The sequence below is a fragment of the Lepidochelys kempii genome, chromosome 8, assembly GCF_965140265.1.
Source record: "Lepidochelys kempii isolate rLepKem1 chromosome 8, rLepKem1.hap2, whole genome shotgun sequence".
Lineage (NCBI taxonomy): Eukaryota > Metazoa > Chordata > Testudines > Cheloniidae > Lepidochelys > Lepidochelys kempii.
Window position 1 is genome coordinate 70,649,521 of NC_133263.1, and position 20,097 is coordinate 70,669,617.

The window sequence follows — 20,097 nt, forward strand, 5'->3', positions numbered from 1 at the left end:
ATATTATTCCATCAAAGTTTTTCCAGCTCTATTCTTTTGTCTGTTCCCTTTCCCCTTATTAAAATATCCCTTTGTTTTATATTCCAAACAAAACTCAAGAGTCCTCCCAAGCAGGAAGGAACCACTTATCTGGAGAATTTATTTTATTTTTCTCAGAGCTGAAACCAAAGATTCTGAGTGGGCACTCAAGTTGTTGTTTGTGTTATTTTCCAAGAAGAACCCTTACTTGTTTTAGAACCCAGCTTTTGTAGCTGCCATTGACACTGGCAGAAGGGATACACATAGAATCAATTCCATGTCAATGTAGGTATTTTGCATTGGAACTTCCTTATTTGTTTTTAGTAACAAAATGTCTGTATTTAACGTTAACATTTCAATGGCACATAATGACTCTAAACAAACCTCACAGCAATGAATGGAGTAAAGAAAAGGGGTGAGTTTCACATTTTGCTAAATTAATTTTTGCAAATGTTTTCGTGAAAACCGTTTGGTGCTAGAATTACCATACTACACAGAACACCTTGTACCCAAGGTCTCTTTAAATAGTAATACTTTTAAAGTTAAAGTAATAAAGTTTATTACTCTTCCGTATGGGGCAGGTATATACCACTCCCAGTTTGTAGATGAAGAAACAGAGGCAGAGATATGGAGTGATTTGCCAAAACCACAGAGGGGGCAAGTGAAAGATCTAGGACTACCCGGCTCTCAGTCCCAGATTTAAACCAACAGACCATACCTTTCTCAGTTAAAATACTATTTTGTTCAATTTGCAAGTAGTACATATCGGGGGGCAGAAGGCAATGGAGACAACTTACACCTTCTGAGCATCTGGCCAAAGGGGGGCTGGTAATCATACCTGTGCTAATCCTAAATTTTACTACTACCTTTAAAGCAGTGTGTCATATACACACTCAAAAGAATATAAAGGATGACCTAAATCTAAAAGGTGTAGATTAATGTACCAATGCTTTCATTCATGCACTTTTCTTAATATTACAAGAGTTAGCTCTGTTCGTTCATTTAATCTTTAAAATGTCTAAGAATTAACATATCTTAAATATGATTGTTGCCTAATGGATCCTTTGTGGTTGGAAAGTAAGACATTCCTCTTTATTGTTAAAATGCAGCAGTGATTATAGGGCAAGAAAAACAGTATTTAAAAGAATTTCTATTGGAGGGTTTTTTTAATCTGAAGGGAAGACATTAGTTGCCAAACTGCAGTATGTGGGTAGGTAGGCACTCTTCGTCTTTTCAAGTAAATGTGGACATCTTGTAAAAAGAATGTCAATGTAAATATCCCTTGTGAAGTACATTATACAAAGGTTTAAAGTGCTTAGCACTGAACTCTAAATTGGATTATTTGCATGCTAGGAGAGCTCCAGCTATGACTGATTAAATCTTTGATAGGGTACTCTTACAAAACTATTAATCCATTTATAATCCAGAAATTATACTGCCATAAAATCCTGCCTTTAAATACGTAGGTGACTGCATTAGAGGATTTCTGTTTTGTTTCAAGCTTTTGAAACAATAACATATGACCGCGTCTAGAATTAAAACATGTCATAATGATCATAATTCTTGTTTTGGATTTTAGAGCAACTTAAATCCTGGGCTCCAATATGGCTGCTTGGTACCAGTCTTCCAGAGCAAAGCAGCCCCAAAAGTCAGCTACCTGAGGATTCTCCAGGCATAGAGGATTTTCCTAGGTAATGTAGAAGTGGATAGCTGATTCTTTGCCACCTTCTCTTGGCTTCCCCAAATTGAACAGTTGAGCAGCTGTTAAAATGATGCCTTGTGGGTTTCTATAGCTGAGCATAATTTATGGAAACTCTGACACTGCTCTGACTTGCATTTGGGACCAAACTGGCCCTGATATGGGGTAAAAACATAGTCACTTTTGCCTCTTCTTTCTTTCATATCCTGCACTGGCACTGGGCGGAACATGACCACATCCGAGGAACTAACCCAATTTTGGTTGTGTGGTGGGTTTGTTTTTTTTAAAGTTTAAACTAGAGGGAGATTCTTCACCCCACACCCTACTCCAAGATCCACACCAGCTAGTATCTTCACAGATGTCAAAATTAAAATGTCATTATTTCTCTTTTTGCTATCCTAGCTTCTTCTACAGCACCTACAACTCTGGAAAATAAGGAATGTATGCTAATTTCCTGTGAAGTACAAATAAAAAAAAATCCCAGTGAAAACTTATTTAACATCTGTTTTAGAGCAGTGTGTTTTGATGAATGGAGATGTTAGCTGCATGTATGCTTCCCTTAAAGCTTCTCCATTTCTGGATAAGTATTTTCTGGGTCTTTCATCTCCGTGTACTAGCATTGAAAATCAAGAGCCTGGAATGGTGTTTAAGAGAGAGTTGCTCCTGATATCAACTTTAAAATTAAATTTCAATTCATACAACACTGGTTTATTAGGTTGCCTGCTGCCACCACCAGGCCATTCCTAATATTAGAAATACAAGCTTCTTAAGGGCTATTTCTATTGGTTACAAAATTAATCCTGCCCAATTTCTGTGCATGACAGGTTTCTGAGAGGAAAGGAGTTGTAAGGAGACGCTGATATTGTTAACCAGATACATATGGAGCGATTTCTTAGCTTCAGTGGGCATTCTTCAGTCCTAAATTCAATGCTTTAATCCCAATTAAAATGCACAGTGAAGCAACTGCAGCCAATGATCTGAATGAACGTAAGAGAAACGAGAGTACTGCACTTGAGCTGCAGCTTTGAAAATCAAATACCATGGACACAATTTAGTAGGAAGGTCTTGTGGTTTAGGCTCTTGTTTAAGATGCTGGAGATCTAGGTTCAGTTCCTGCTTCTGCTGCAGTTAGTTTCATGTGTGACCTTGTGTAAGTCACTTCAGGCTAGATCCACAAAGGGACTTAGGTGTTTAAAGGCCACTTTAGGTATCTAAATGCAACATTTAGGCCAGGAGTGGGCAAACTATGAGCTGCATCCAGCCTGCCAGCTGTTCTAATCCGGCCCTCGAGCTCCTGCCTGGGAACAGGGTTGGGGGCCGCTATACGCGGCTCCCGGAAAAAGTGGCATTGCCTCGCTCCGGCGCTCTAGCCAAGGAGCGGGGTCAGGGGCCACTCCCCACGGCTCCCGGAAGCAGCGGCATGGCCGCCCTCTGGCTCCTGTGCATAGGGGCAACCAAGGGGCTTCACTCTGCACGCCGCCCCCACGCCCATTGGCCAGGAACCGCACAACCAATGGGAGCTGCAGAGGTGGTTCCTGTGGATGGGGCAGTGTGCAGAGCTGCCTAGCTATGCCTCTGTGTAGGAGCCGGAGAAGGGACATGCTGCTGCTTCCAGGAGCTGCTTGAGGTAAGTGTCGCCCAGAGACTGCACCCCTGAGCCTGTCCCCGCGCCCCAGTCCTGACCCAGTCCTGATCCCCCTCCTGGCTTCCGAACCCCTTGGTCCCAGCCCAGAGCATCCTCCTACACCCCAAGCTCCTCATCTCCAGCCCCACCTCTGAGCCCACACCCCCAGCCAGAGCCCTCGCTTCTCCCCCTCCCCACCCCACTCACCTGCCCTAGCCTGGAGTGCCCTGGAGTGCCCTCCCACACCCAAAACTCCTCATTTCTGGCCCAATGCCAGAGCCCTCACCCCCTCCCACACCCCAACCCCAATTTTGTGAGCATTCATGGCCCACCATACAATTTCTATTCCCAGATGTGGACCTTGGGCCAAAAAGTTTGTTCACCCCTGATTTAGGCACCATGGAGATCCTCAAAAATCCTTGTTCAACTACTGCCTAATGCTGTTGGTGCCCAAAGTCCATAGCTGCCTGCATTTCTGTTGGTGCTGAAGCTAGTCCACTTATACAAATAATTATTAAGTATGCCAGAGAGATTACCCTCACCACTGGGCTAGAGTGTCACTCACCTGGGCTGTATGAGAGACAAGTTCAAGTTCTTGCTCAGGGATTTAAAAACAGATCTTCTACATTGCAGGTGATTGCCTTGGCTATTGGCTACAATTCAGGGAGGGGGTTGCTGTTGTGCTTTTCTTGAGAAAGGACTGACCTGGCTTAGGCACCTAACTCCAGGAGAGGATTCATGGCTGAGAATCCTGAATAGAGACAGGGTATCTGCCTCTAGCATGGAGTTAGGCACATAGGTATTTTTTGAGGGATGAAGTGTAGGCCTCACCCGTTTCCTCAGCATTTCCTATTGGCTAGCTTAGGTGGCTCCCCACTCAACGTGCTAGCTTCTGTGAATCCCATGTAGGCACCTAACTCTCACCATTCATTGTATAGGAACCACAGGTAAGCTACTCAAGGCTGAGGATTCTACTGCAAGGCATTAGGCATTATAATGCTTGAGTCCCTTTATGGATCTATCCCTTCATCTTTCAGTACTCAGTTCTCCACATGTAAAATGGAGAACTTTTCCCTCATCCTTCATCTGTCTTGTAAATCCTTTGGAGCAGTGACTTTTCTCTTGTTATGCATACAAGCAGCACCTAGAACAATAGTATACATCACTACTAGCTAAATTCAATCAGCTCTCTAGCAGTTGATTTATGCTGTCTCTGCAGTGATATTTTCAGTATTTTTGTATATAAAATGCAGAGTTGTATATTAAGTACTTCAAAAGAAGTGATGCATCTGTTAGCTACTGTAATGAGTCTGATTTTAATGCTCAGATACTATGCTGATGAGTGATAGTAAAAAAAACCCTGAAGTGGAAATAAAAGTGGGTATTAGAAATGCATTTAGAGAACTTATGCATGTTTCTTCAGATCCAATCAGATTATTAGACAAGCACCTAAGTATAGAGACATGGGCACAAATAAGCAAAAGAAAAAAGGATATGATACATAAGGCAAACATGGAAGAATTATCCTTGAAACTAGATGGGAAGAGAATATCAATAAATACAGTTTCAAGTGTCTGGGTTCCAGAAGCCAGGGAAATTAGAGCTAGCGTAATAAATGCCTGGCTCAAATGCACAGCAAACTGATCTAATATGTGACAGGAAGATACCAATAAGATGAAAAGGGAACAATGTTTATAAAATGGTGATCCATCCAGTCTTAATGTGAGGCACTGCATAGTAGGCACCAAAAAAGAAACACGAGCAAATGATCTGTTTCACAGCAATGAAATGGTGTAAGCAATAAAGATTGTGAGGAATGTGTATACTAGAGACACGCTCAAAGTAACACCCATAAATGGAAAAAAAAAATGGAGCGCAGGCTCAGGAGGTTTGGTCATGTAATGCACAGGCCTGACAATATGGGGATAAGATCAAAACTGAAGGAAAACGACAGGCCAACCCAAGAAGACATGTCTTAAGGTACACCTACATTTGCAGTGGTGTGTAGAGTACAGCTAGGGCATTTCCAGCTAGCATAGGTATCAACAGTATAGATGGCATGGCACAGGTTAGCCAAGTACAGTGCCCTATGCACCTGAACCTGAGGGTATATACCCTACATGGCTCTCTGCATGCCTGGTCCATGCCTCCCATGTCTATATGGCTATTTTTGGTGGTGTAGTGTCCTGCTGACTCCATGCAGCCAGAGCCTTTCCTGGCCCCAGTGAAAGAGTCCAGCAGCACAGAAAGGCGCTGGCAGGGGGAGTCAGTGGGGAAAGACTCCAGCAGCTCCCTGCTGTTGGAGACTTTCCCTGCTGCCTCCCCGCTACCAGAGCCTTTCAATGATGTGTGTAGCTACACCTCAGTGAGTGTAGAGGCAGCCTAACTTTCAATGTGGCATATAGTTTCACACACCCATATGTCACTGCTAGCATAGACAAAGTCATAAATGAAGACAGGTTACAGCACTGAAGAGACCACTTTAGAGGGAGACTACTTGTAAGCTGACCCCTTAATGCAAGAAAGATTATGACTTTAAAGCACAGAGTGTCTACGGTCCTTCCTGGATAACTGAAAAGAAGTTCCAGATGGTGTTTGCAAAAACTTAACTCACAGCTAATGAATCTACCTCACTTTAACAACTTGCTGGAGAGATCATAAGCAAAAAATATCCAATTAAAGTACACTGAAATTGCTTTATTTTTTCCATATCAATTTCAGCAAAATGACTACAGAAACAGAATACTTTAGAGACAAAGGTAGATAGTTCATTTCTGTTTATCTGTTTTGTAACATAGATATGTAAAGGATCCCAAATGATAAACCTACATGCTTTAAGGAGAATGGTTGTGTCATTTAAGTAACTTTTAAAAGTTGTAATGGTAGTTATCAACCCTGGTGCATTCATATCCTTAAAGCTACTCAACTGTAGTTTCAACTCTCGCGAACACTTGCATTTTATTCCATTTGTTATCTCATCTGTACTCATTTTGCTGTTAAGAGCCAAGGGAAGGACAGAAAGTGTTCTCAGCATACCAAGAAATCACTACATCATCTCCGAATTTAAATCAAACCTATTATTTATAATAAAGTAACCCCTGTTCCCCACTGTGTAGCATGTCAACTGAAATGTAGTGCAATACATCAGAGATATGTTTTTTCTTTAAAGAAAAACTATAAGCTTGAGTTTATCATCCCCATTCCTTGGCACTCAATAAAGTAGGTATCTTTAGTGGAATCTTCATCTTCTGATTTTGTCACAGTAAATTTAGCCTGCAACCATGAGGACAAAGTATTAGAAAACTTGTAATGAACTTAGAACAGCCCCAGAATACTAGATGTCTAATAATATATTTAGTCAAACAGATGTACATGTTTGTAATTAATTCCACTGAAAATATTTTTAATTAAGGTTGTGAAAGCATCTAACCAATGCCAAGGAATTTAAAATTGAACTCTAAACACACTGTTCTCTATTTTCAGGGGTGTTTGCCAGTAATTAGTAAGAACTGTGGTGTTCTGACCACCTGTATCCCAGCATCAAACTCATTTCACATACACCACAAAAAAGCCATCAGAGGGTGACACTACAAAAGTATACATATTGAGGGCTTGTCTACACGGAAATTTAGTGGGAAACCTGGGAGTTAATGTACAATTCTGGCTGCTAGCAGGGTCCACCCAGTGCCTATGGGCAGGTTTACACTTAAATGGTATAACGCTTCGGTGACAATGCTACCTACACTGATGGGAGGGCTGCTCCTGTCAGCGTAGGTATTCCATCTCCGTGAGAGGCAGCAGCTATGTTGACTGGAGAAGACTTCCTGTCGACACAGCACTGTCCACACAGAACGTTAGGTTGGTATAATGACATTGCTCGGGGCTGTGAATTTTTCACACCCCCAAGCAATGTAGTTGTATCGTAGACCTGGCCTTAGTGTGCAGCAGGCTAGTGTGCTGTAGATTCACGCTCTGGCTTGCTACACACTAAGCCTAAGCCACAGGGTGAATGCCCATTGACAGTACTCTTCTCCATTTTCTGGACTCACCTTTGTTAGCTGTTCAGCAAAATGTATAGCTGTTTGAGTATGAAGCGTAATTGGTCCACTTTTCACTCTAGATACCCCATTGGCTAATGCCATGAAAATGATCAGCTTAAGAAGAAAAAAAATATAATTAGTTTTTAAACCATTACTACAGCTCCATAACACTGCTCCATGAAAGAGTCAGAGCAGCACACAAGTGAACTGAAAACAAGTAGGTTTGCTTCTTCAATGTATATTATAGAGTGGCAACAGCCATTCCAGAGTTAAGTTTATAATGGTAACGCAGTTGCAATCTTGATTCTGGCCCCCTTGCTAAAATCCACACCAAAAAAATTACATCTGACTTCAGATTGATAGGTTACACCTGGGGCTGAGCAGAACATTGGAAATGGACGTTTCTGAATGAGGACACACTCAAAGAGGTATTCACCACATATGTAGTAGTTTGACTTGAATTAGAAACACTACTCTGGCACCCGGGCCTGGTGCTAAATGTAGTGTAGTAGGAGAAAGCTGAAGGGTTCTTCATTCCCCAGGTCTCCTGCATGGAGCCAGGTAAGCAAGATGGAGAAGAATGTCCCCTCAGTATGTTCTCCCCTGCTTTCACCTAGTCACCTCCTAAGACACTTTGGAATGCAGCCCTACTCTTGCAGACCTTAGGTCTGTTGTGTAGAAAGGATCTAGAGAGAGTGGATGTGGGGAGGTGGGGGGAGGGAATTCCCAGCCTCTTCCTCTGGATTTATTGAGGTCTGCAGGAAGAGGAAACATCAAATGAGTCAGAGGAAGCTAGTTGACACCCGTCCTTGAGCCTCAGAAGCCTTTCCAGTTGTCATATGTGTTTCCCCATAAGCCTTAAGTGGCTTGTTTAAACTTCCTAACAAGTCCATTTTGGCTTATCAGGGGTGGGTTGCTATTTCTACTCATGCTGTGAGGTCCCCTCCATGGAGCCTTCTAACACTTACGGGGTGAGAACCAGAAAAGGCTGTTTACTAGCCCCTCCCCTATGACTTCAGGGTGACTGGATTTGGGAGACCTCTGAACACCTCCTATAGTTATGGGTGTAGTGGCTATTTGAATGTAACTCTGTGGCTTGTTGTAGAAATGCAATCTTAACTCTGAAATTCAAGGCGCTTTTTTTTCTCTCTTGATGTACATTCAATACACAGTCAAACAGCTTGCTGTGTACTTGCTGCCTTAGCTCCATCTTGAAGTCAGTATATGGGATTCTTACCTGGTCTTGCAGATAGTCATCCACTGCTCCCCCATGCCTAAGGTTTCCAAGCAGCATCTCTGCAGCTTCAATTCCAACCCTGTCAGAATTCTTACCTGAGGAGAGAGTTCAGGAGGATTAAGAAGCTCCAGAACATTTATAATATTTATTCACTGTAGCATGTGAAAAAAACAGGAAATAGAAGGCAGTTAATTGCACCTTTATTGCCATACACTTGTCTCAAATGTGCACTTGTCACGCTCTGAGGACTGTGATCTATCATCCCACTAGTGCATCTGGATAAGTATGGTACATACTTCCTCAGCATTGGGAAGAGTCTAGGCCCCCTTACACTTTGAGAAGCAGCTTTAGCCAAATAAGATACCAATTAAAATCAAATTCACTCCACCTTTAATATATATACTCTGCTATATATACTACTGGACAAATCCTACATCAGATGAATTGGGGTGGAGTGTGTATGTTTTAATAATCCAGAAGTCTTCCCAAATCAGTGATCTCTAACAATCCATTAAAATAAGTGGGTAAGTTCACAACTTCTTTGATTGATTCACCATGCTGCAGAAAAAACATGGATGTAAAGACTGTATTTTTTTTAAACGAAAGTTTTAAGATTCTATAAAGCAAAACTAAAATCCATGAATGTCTGTTGCCCCAGGTTACTAACAATATGGGTTTAATATCCAGTAGGAAACTAAATACACAAAACATGGATATACTTTACGCAACTCTCACCTCTTTTACCAAGTGATGATCCAGCAAACAGACAACCTGTTGAAGTCTCTGCAACAATACTAAACAGAAGAATTAAGCAAATTACCAGATAGCAATTAGGCATTTATCTGCAACCACAGCACACTGAGTTATGATATCAAGATAAGAATGGTTGGTATGATCAGTACTTGAGTCCCAGATCAATTCCTATTAAAGTCAATGGAAAATTACACTTTGGCTTACAGGGCTGATCTCACTAACTGGATGGAAAATGTCCAAGAAAAAACACACTGGTGGGGTAAGAGGTTCATTGCTAACTCAGCAGATGGTACTCCTCTGAGTGAGCACCAACTGACAGCCCTGATGTAATGCTAGAGGATACCAGGCTGAAAGAGGTGTCATGTCAGAAAAGCACAGTCATGTGCATAGAAAATACACAAATTCAGCATTGAAGGTTATATAATTTTAAAAAGCTAGAGAATCCAGATGTAATATCCTCATAGTAAAAAATTACCCACACTGCACATACTTTATATATTTAGGTATAGCTAATGACCTAACCAGTAACTGTATTATGAATGTGTTGTCTTTAAATATGTACATTACATGTGGCTTTAATATAGTTTTTTGTACTTCAATTCCTTTAAAAAAAGAGATCTGCAAAGGAAATAACATTTGTTCCTTGTTTTGCTTCTCTGTGATATGAAACAGGCCTGCATTTATTCCAAACACACAAAATTTCTCCTGCTTTTAAATGAGAAATACCAGGTCCTGAGTACTCTGTTTTCGCTAGAGAACTACTGAGATTATAATATTACAAAACTAAAAATCCCTCCCTCTCTCTCAAGTATTCAGGCTTCAGTCAGATGCTTAAAAACAAAGTTTTAGTTTGTTTTTGTTAACATGTATTTAATTCAAACTACTGACAAATTCGTAGCAGAAGATTTAAACACACCAACCTCTCCTGGCAAAGATGAAATAAAAGTGTAAATTTCTTGGCTTATTACAAAGTGCCCTAATTACTATTCATAATAAAAAGGAAAGGGATATTGCTTTCTTTTGTTTACTACCTCTCTCAGTCACAGAAGGATCATTACCATAGTCTCAACTAATAACACAGTAAGATAAGTAAATAGGAGGTTTGTATCTTGTCTCACATTATTCCACTTCCAGTTCCAAAGGCTTGATTATCAGGTTCTCGAACAGGCTGAATATTAACGTAAAGATCCCTGATTTCTTTTCTGATGCATCTCACTGCTGCTGATGCCATGTCTTTTGCTAGCTAGAGTGGTAAAACAAAAAGGAACCAGGTACAGTAGTTAAAATAAATGATCTAACATTTTCCCTATATACTTAACCATATGAATGCATTTTTGAATAATATTCTTCCAAGCTATAAGCAGACTAGCTTTTAAAATGAATGTACCTTATGTATTATTTTAAACTACTGCAAACTGTAAGCTGACATCTCACTTATCCTCCTTCCCCTCAGTATGCAGTTTTCCTACAAAGTTTAGGTAAAATTCAGTCCTGGGCCAATGACAGAGTTTAAAGCTGCACATAAAAACTTCTGTACCAATAGAAATTCAGGATATCCCCCCATTCTACAAGATAAGGATTTTATATCTAGTCCTGATAAAGCTTGAGATATCTGATCTTAAAAATCAGAACATTTTATGTAGCGGAGAGCTATTTTAGGTCACAGTTACAAGCTCTTTGGGACAGAGACTTTAAATACCTCAGTGTTTGGAAAGCTCATAGCACATTTTCATAGGTTCTTAGATTTTAAGGCCAGAAAGGCCATTAGGTTCATTTAGCCTGACCTCCTGTATAATACAGGGCAGACAATTTCAACCAGAGATTTCTGCATCAAAGCCATCACTTCTGGTTGAGCTAAAGCCTATCTTTTAGAAAGATATCCAATCTTGAATCTCTGTTAAGGGCTTCCGAATGGTTACAACAAGGATAATGTTCTCTCCTACCATTCAGGGTGCTACCATAATCTATATAATAATACTATATTTTAGAATTCTCAAAATTTGTATTTATTATAATGTTCCTTTCCTTGGAAGGTCTGTACAGTTGGATTCATTGTACTATGGTTGCCCGGGTTTACAGGTAGAGAACTATAGAAAAAAAAGTACCAATAAATTTATAGAACTACTTTATAAAGATTGCATAATAGACAAATAATTGTATAATATTTATTTACATAAAATTACATCCCCTTACTTGAATATTATAGGTACTCACTTTAATGGGCAAGGCTCCAGCAACAAATGCTCTTCCATGTATCTTTGTCACAGTGCCACGTTCAGTTAAGTTTATTGGGCTTAACTGTTTGACTGGTGTCATTCGGACTATCACTTCACCACCGCCTTGTGGGTAGTAGCCCCTATTAAAAATGGCAATCAGATATGGTTAAATGTAAAGAAAAGGGATGCATGACATTACAAATTAAATTATTCCTATAAACAAGAAAATTAAACATGGATTTAGCTTATTTGTTTGCTAGTACATGTCTTATCCTTAACATGCTATTTTAGACAGATCAAGTGGCTTAGAAATTTGTGATATGTGCCATAGAATGAGTACAAAAAATAAAAACATAGCATTACCCTCAACGTGCATAGAATGAACCTAATTAATTGCACAAATCTTATTAACAGGTAGATTTTAATCACTGATTTTAATCATTATTTAAATCAGCAAGCAGGAAACCTTGATTTAAATAATCAATTTTAATTGTGTTTTGCCTGTGTACTTGTTATTTTCCTAAAGAAAGGATGATTCTTATTAGTTGGTAATCATTAAAACATATTTTCAACTAAACATGTCCTTTATATTAAATTTGGTGCTTCTTTTTGCTAACCAGGACACATTTTATCTATTTAAGCATTATACAGCTTAATTTATAACAATTAAGAACCTGAATAAATGTATTTTCATTATTTTAGAAAATGATGAATGATGCAATTCTTATTCACCAGATGAAGATTAATTATTTTTACTTGTGATTATTTTGTGTCAAGCTCTATTTGGGTGGAAATTCAATTAAAAATGCACAAAACACCTTTATTTTTTATTCAATAAAACTATCTTAAACATGGTGGATACATAAACTTTTGATAAACTTTTTTTCTAATCAAAACGGGCTTTGCATTTAAAAGTAACTGATTTTATTAAACAAATGAAGCATTATATGTTTGTTGTTTGTCACCATCTCCTGCAAGATTTTAGAACTAGTAGATCTCATCCTCTTAGAGCTAGTTTTTTATTCATAGACTGGAAGAAGAAAATAATCTTTCCTGCTTTTTCAGCTCCCAATTGGTTTCTTAATTTTGACTAAAATAGTTTATTCAGCTAGTTTAGTTCAATGACTGAGGTAAAGAAAATATTCTCTCTGCACCTGCAGAAGAGGCGCCACAGTTGTCAAAAGCTAATTTAGTACTTTAACGGACTACGATTCCAGGTGCTTAGCCAGTGCCTTCCACTAGTTCAGTGGTTTGCCTTTCTTTAAAACTTGGCAGCGAGCAAATACTACTTATTATTTTTTTTGTATTTAATGTAAATAAAATTAAGATTATAATAAATTTAGGACTTATAAATTGTCATTTTTTTAATTTTAAATAGTTTTAAAAAATAAACCTGCAAAAAAAAATCTAATTTAAATTAAAAATCCATTTTTTAATTTTTTAATCATCAATTTTTATCCACCCTGCTGATTAGCGTAGTCCATGTCTTATTCCTCTTTTCTCACACCCTACTGTTTGTTGTTCTCATCTGTTGAGCCATGTCTAAAAACAGGCAGTAAGCTCCTTGTTGTAAAGACTAAGTGGCTAGCATGGTAAGCACTATTATAAGAAATTAAAATAATACTTTGCACTTAAATAGCATTGTCATTTAATGTTCTCGAAGCAATTTACAAACATTAATTAAGCCACTCAACAACCATGAGTAGATATATCTTAACCTCTTTTCATAGGTTGGTAAACTACAGGCCTTTAGCAGGTCTGATACAACTTTCACTGAAGTCAAAAGAAAAACTCCTTTTGTCTTCAGTGGACAAAATGGGGCTGGAAAGCACTCTAACATAAAGGACGCACATTCCACTTAGAGACCGGCCCCCAGCACAAAGTATTTCAAAAGCCATGACGGTATAACTTACCTCCTTTTTATGTCACAGTCAAAGGTCAAATTGAACTTTTCAATTATTGGTTTAAAGACCTGAGGAGTAAGCATACTTTAAAAATGCAGAACTATTTTGTGTTTAACACATCCTACCCTACCATTCATTTCCCCGAGAGAAAAATATATATGTACACTGGTCTACTGTGAAGATCTCAAAATACATTATAAAAAATATTCAGTGTCATGGAGAATCAATTAGATCAGGATCTCCACATTTTATTCTGCAGACCATTTTGTAAGAGAGATTCTCCTATGGACCTGCTCCCCTCCTTCCCTATTAATACTTAGCATTTCTAGAGCAAAGAGACTTTTAATTCAAATTATCTTTAGCAACTAAAAATAAAAAGAAAAGAAATAGACAAGTAGAGGCAGACTTCTTTGCATTTCAAGGAATGATGTGAGGCATTTGATGCCCTTTAAACATACAGTATGGAAATATTGTACTATTAATATATCAAACATTATTTTTCACTTGGCTATTTTAGCATTTAAATAGAAAGGAGGTTATTCTATTTTATTTCATATTTGAAACAGCAAAAAAAGAAAAAAATGGCTTTGATTACTCTACAATTACCACTGATGATAATAAAGCAGCAATAGGAACATACAGAAGTACACAAGTTACTTTTGCACCTGAAAGATTTAGCAACTCAAAAAAGCTGATCCCTACCAACACTGTGTAGTCTATCTGTGGAGCCATCTCAGCATTTGTCCCACCTTTTAAACGAAGTTCTGAAGGGGAAGCAGCAAACAGCACACATGGCATTGCTACCTGCATCAGGAGGCACACACTCCTAAAATGGAATGGGAAAACACTCAAAGGTAATGCAGGCATAATCCACTTAAACCAGTAAATATCAGTCAGCAAGTGAAGTTTCAAGAGCATTTTACATATGATGTAAGCTGGACTATTTCAGTCTGAAGATAATAATTTGTGAACATAAGAAAGGCCATACTAGGTCAGACCAAAGTATACGGTCCTCTGACAGTGGCCACTGGCAGGTGCCCCAAAGGGAATGAACAGACAGGTTATCATCAAGTGATCCATGCCCCGTCACCCAATCCCAGCTTCTGGCAAACAGAGGCTAGGGACACCATTGCTGTCCATCCTGGCTAATAGATTCATGGAGGATAGGTCCATCAATGGCTATCTAGCTTCCTTTTGAACCCCGTTATAGTATTTGCCTTCACAACACCCTCTGGCAAGGAGTTCCACAGGTTGACAGTGCATTGCGGGGAAAAAATACTTTCTTGAGCTTGTTTTAAACCTGCTATCTATTAATTTCATTTGGTGACCCCTTATTCTTGTATTATGAGAAGGAGTAAATAACACTTCCTTATTTACTTTCTCTATACCAGTCATGATTTTATAGATCTCTATCATATCTCCCCTTAGTTGCCTCTTTTCCAAGCTGAAAAGTCCCAGTCTTATTAAACTCTCCTCATATGGAAACCGTTCTATACCCCTAATCATTTTTGTTGCCATTTTCTGAACCTTTTCCAATTCCAATATATCTTTTTTGAGATGGGGTGACCACATCTATATGCAGTATTCAAGGTATGGGCGTACCATGGATTTATATAGAGGCAATATGATATTTTCTGTCTTATTATCTATCCCTTTCTTGAGGATTCCCAACGTTCTGTTTGCTTTTTTGACTCCCGCTGCACATTGAGTGGATGATTTCAGAAAACTATCCACAATGACTCCAAGATCTCTTTCTTGAGTGGTAACAGCTAATTTAGACCCAATCATTGTATATGAAAAGTTATGAGTATGTTTTCCAATGTGGATTACTTTGCATTTATCAACATTAAATTTCATGTGCCATTTTGTTGCCCAGTCACCCAGTTTTGTGACATCCTTTTGTAGCTCTTCGCAGTCTGCCTGGGACTTAACTATCTTGAGTAGATTTGCATCATCTGCAAATTTTGCCACCTCACTGTTTACTCCTTTTTCCAGATCGTTTATGAATATGTTAAATAGGATTGGGCCCAGTACAGATCCATGGGGGACACCACTGTTTACCTCTCTCCAGTCTGAAAACTGGACCATTTATTCCTACCCTTTGTTTCCTATCTTTTAACCAGTTACCAATCCATGAGAGAACCTTCCCTCTTATCCCATGACTGCGTATTTTGCTTAAGAGCCTTTGGTGAGGGACCTTGTCAAAGGCTTTCTGAAAATCTAAATACACTATATCCACTGGATCTCCTTTGTCCACATGCTTGCTGACCCCCTCAAAGAATTCTCTAGTAGATTGGTGAGGCATGATTTCCCTTTACAAAAACCATGTTGACTATTTCCCAACAATTTATGTTCACATCTGTGTGTCTGACAAAAAGTGAAATGACATTAGACATTCCTCTAACATATATTACTCTTCCAAAATCCTAATAAGTACCTTTTTGTCATTGAGGTTTCTTTACAAGCCTAAAAATAAAGATTTTTCCCTAAGATTTTTGTTTTATCTTTGATCAATCAGTTTTGCATACACTCTCATTTGAGGGGGAAATTAATATAGGTTTCTTGTTGATTTCCCTTGTACATCTAGATTACTAATAGCATGGATTAAGGAGTCAGTTATCAATCCTCAGCATGAATTTCTTTGTTTCTTCTCATTTTTGCCATAACCTAAAAACTACTGAAGAATAGTTAAAACTAGCTATTACATCAGTTAACAGTAGGCATTACAACACACATACCCTGCTGTTTTGGTATCCGCTATGTGGGTTCCACCTTTGATCTTCCCAGGAGTGAAGGTTATTTCTGTTGAACCGATATCTCCACCATCCAGCTGCCCATCACATAAATCTCGAATCATCTCTAGTCCAGACAGATGTTGAGGCCTTCAAGTCATAATACTATATTAAGACATACATCAGACTGCCTACTCAATCACATTACATTACAGAACTATTACACATTTAGTAATAGTATAACAATTGCAAGCTTCAGCCCAAACCAAGCTTGTTAAAGCTTGAGCCAAATGCCGTGGGAAAGATGATGACCCCCCATTCCAGTCCGCTATATTGAGCCAGATAGGAGAATTGGCAGAGAATCAGGGGCAGTCACTTGACTTAAGCGCATCTCAAAGTCAGGTGCACAGCATGGTGATGAGAGCTCTCCTGGAGTACCTGTCCTGATAGCTCCTGCTGTGCATACATTCACTTTCCTATTTGTGGGGGTCTTCCACAAAGCAAGAAGAGAGAAAAACATTGGGGAAATAAAATAGGAAAACATGGTCAAAACTTTTTTTTGAAGTGTGCAAGGGTACTCAAAGGCAGATCAAGTCAATTTCACCAAAATGATTTTGGTTCATTTTGGTGAAGCTGACTAGTTTCAAATGGACACTGTCAACTTAAACATGAAACTTTAAAAAGTTTTATGAAGTATTTAAGAAGTTCATGCACACTTCTTCAGATGCATGAAGCACATGAACAGGTTAGGACTTCAGAGTTTCTGGATTTCAATCTTGGATCCTTTCCTGACACAATAGCCTTTTACTAAAAATCTCTTACTATTGCAGTGACACTAGTGTAGCTCCACTACAGTGAAGAGGAATACTAGTATCTGGTGGCATTTTTATTATTGGTTTCAGAGTAGCAGCCATGTTAGTCTGTATTCGCAAAAACAAAAGGAGTACTAGTTAGTCTCTAAGGTGCCACTAGTACTCCTTTTATTTTTATTATTGTGCTCTCAAAACCCTGATATAGGTAGGGTAAGGCAATGTGGTGGTAAAAATACCCGTGCCCCGACTTACATTAGCATTGCCAGGTTTCAGAGTAGCAGCCGTGTTAGTCTGTATTCGCAAAAAGAAAAGGAGTACTTGTGGCACCTTAGAGACTAACCAATTTATTTGAGCATGAGCTTGCGTGAGCCCGGCCGTGTAGCTCACGCAAGCTCATGCTCAAATAAATTGGTTAGTCTCTAAGGTGCCACAAGTACTCCTTTTCTATTAGCATTGCCACCACTGCTACCTGTGCTGGAGTTTCATTCAGTCACAGCAACACAGAAGGACTGTGAGCAAAGGGTCAGTGTAAACACAGCCAATGCCAGGAGTGTTGAGTGGGATGCTCTCCTGCCTCCCACTCACAATTTCAGGCATGTTTTTTCCTCAACATGTTTTAATGGAAAATCTCCCAGTTCTAGGTCACTGGGGGAAGCTTACCTGAGGCCAGGCTGGCTCCTCCCAGCTCGGATCCTCCGCACTCGCAGGGGAAGCCCCAGCAGGCAGCTTAAAGCCGTGGAGACTCGCAAGATCTGGCCACCCTGCAAGGGGGAGACGGGGGTCAGCTGCCCCACGGAGGGCAGGGATGGCTGGGCCAGGAGTCTACCTCCCCTCACTCCTCCAAGCCCCTAAAGCCGGGCTAACCACCCCCCCCCTTTCCCATCAGGGCCCTAAAACCCAATTCCTTCTCCACCTCCATCCCCAGCCAGGGACGGGAGCCAAGCCAGGATTCCTCCCCCCTCCAGCACACACTGAATCCCCAAGGCGCAGCCCGGCTGTTTCCGGGAGCCCGCAAGGACCAGCCCCCATAGCCCGGAGCCCAGCCGGCCATTCATTCACCCGCTACCCTGCTTCTGCGGGAGCCAGGCCGAGCCAGGCTCGCCGCGGGGCCCCCGGCAGCCCATCCCACCGGGCCGATCCACAGGGCCCGGTCCTTGTACTCACCCCCTCCATGACCCCGCCATCTATCTCCACCCTGTCCCCGTCCATGGGCGACAGGAAGCCGCGGCGCCTCCCCGAGAAGGAACGGGCGAGACTATGCGGAGTTGGCTGGGCTCTGCAGACAGCCAGGCCCCGGCGGAACAGGCTCCTTAGGCCGGGCACAGTGCAGGGAGGGAGGGAGCTGGAGCCGGTAACACGTGGCTGGGGAGAGTCAGGACGCAGCAGCCGGGCTCTGAGCTAGCGGCGGAGGCTGCCTCCAGCGCTGAAATGCCACAGGCTGCCTGGCAGCTGCAGAGCGAGCGAGGCCCCCTCCCGACTGCGGCTGCTAGGGGCAACTTAGCTGCGAGGAGCAGCTCGGAGAGCCGATAGGCAGAGAAGTTTTGGGGGGGCTGGTGAGGAAAAGTGCCTAGATCTTGGCCCCACTCCTGCCGCGGCCTGAGCACCCCCGGCCCTCTCTGAAGTCAGCGAGAACTGAGAGCACTTCCCTTTGTTTACATTTCCGCTTTGTCAGCATATTTTGACTGTGCTTCCTTATTGACTATTCCATCGTACTCCAAAGTGAGTATTCCTTGATGTGTGAAGAATGTAGAGCACAGAGAATAAAATCAGCCCCGGCCTGAGGCCCCAAAAACTCATGATAAAGAAGCCGGGCTTCTAACAGCTTAAAATAGCTGTTTGCTATAACTGTCTGGAAGCTGGCTTATGTTTCACGAGTATGTTAGTTTCTGCGGCAGGGGAAGTTTGCAGCAGAACTTCAATGGACTATAAGGAGGTATGACTGCTGAGACCGCAAAGGAGGAACTGGATTTCTTAATGTACCTATGCCATTAATGAGGGTAAGAGATGTTTACAGACAACAAACTAATTCCTTTCAATATACAAAAAGAGAATGCTCAGTCCCCAATGCTGCAAATACTTAATTGTAGGCACCTGAGGTCCCAGTGACTTCATTACAACCATAGATAATCATTTCAAAATTGCTGTGGATTAGTAATGTCCATACGTTATACAGCTGCAGACTCTCTTTTGAATAAAATTCTCAAATTAAGGATACTAATCCAGACTGTAATTTATATAGCTATACACAATATGGTAGAATAAATTAACCAGCCTCCTTTCATACTTGCTTTTGCCTCTCATAAAGCAGGAAACAATTGAGGAAAAGTTAAGAAAACTATCAATCGAATACGTTATAAGGCTACCGTATGATGTCAAAATGAACAAGAAACAAAGGGGTCATAAAATAAAGGGATATAATATTTCCTACAGATTTTGTACGGGTATAATTATGTTTGGGGGTGATTTTTTTTACTGCAATAGTTATACCAGTACAACCTCTAGTTTGAATGCAGTTATACTAGTTTCAGAAAAAAGAAAAGGAGTACTTGTGGCACCTTAGAGACTAACCAATTTATTAGAGCATAAGCTTTCCTGAGTTACAGCTCACTTCCTCAGATGCATATCCTGGAAACTGCAGCAGGCTTTATATATACACAGAGAATATGAAACAATACCTCCTCCCACCCCACTGTCCTGCTGGTAATAGCTTATCTAAAGTGATCATCAGGTGGGCCATTTCCAGCACAAATCCAGGTTTTCTCACCCTCCACCCCCCCCCCCCCCCCCACAAATTCACTCTCCTGCTGGTGATAGCCCATCCAAAGTGACAACTCTTTACACAATGTGCATGACAATCAAGTTGGGCTATTTCCTGCACAAATCCAGGTTTTCTCACATCCCCCCACCCCCATACACACACAAACTCACTCTCCTGCTGGTAATAGCTCATCCAAACTGACCACTCTTCAAGTTTAAATCCAAGTTAAACCAGAACATCTGGGGGGGGGGGGTAGGGAAAAACAAGAGGAAACAGGCTACCTTGCATAATGACTTAGCCACTC

General features: G+C 40.6%; 1 protein-coding gene across 2 annotated transcripts; it reads right to left on the minus strand.

The window, feature by feature from the left end:
- Positions 1 to 6,023: 6,023 nt before the first annotated feature.
- On the minus strand, positions 6,024 to 18,654 carry RTCA (RNA 3'-terminal phosphate cyclase). Of its 2 annotated transcripts, XM_073356917.1 has the most exons (11): positions 18,200 to 18,654; positions 17,696 to 17,796; positions 16,230 to 16,373; positions 14,194 to 14,317; positions 13,501 to 13,559; positions 11,586 to 11,727; positions 10,490 to 10,614; positions 9,354 to 9,412; positions 8,619 to 8,713; positions 7,391 to 7,495; positions 6,024 to 6,614 (listed from the first exon to the last, which is right to left on the minus strand). In XM_073356917.1, the coding sequence occupies exons 1-11, from the start codon at positions 18,242 to 18,244 to the stop codon at positions 6,516 to 6,518; spliced, it is 1,098 nt and encodes a 365-aa protein (XP_073213018.1). In that variant the 5' UTR covers positions 18,245 to 18,654; the 3' UTR covers positions 6,024 to 6,515. The 2 variants fall into 2 exon arrangements, with proteins under 2 accessions (XP_073213018.1, XP_073213020.1); XM_073356919.1 differs by lacking the exon at positions 18,200 to 18,654 and having other exon boundaries at positions 16,230 to 16,388; positions 17,696 to 17,781.
- Between the last annotated feature and the right edge of the window lie 1,443 nt (positions 18,655 to 20,097).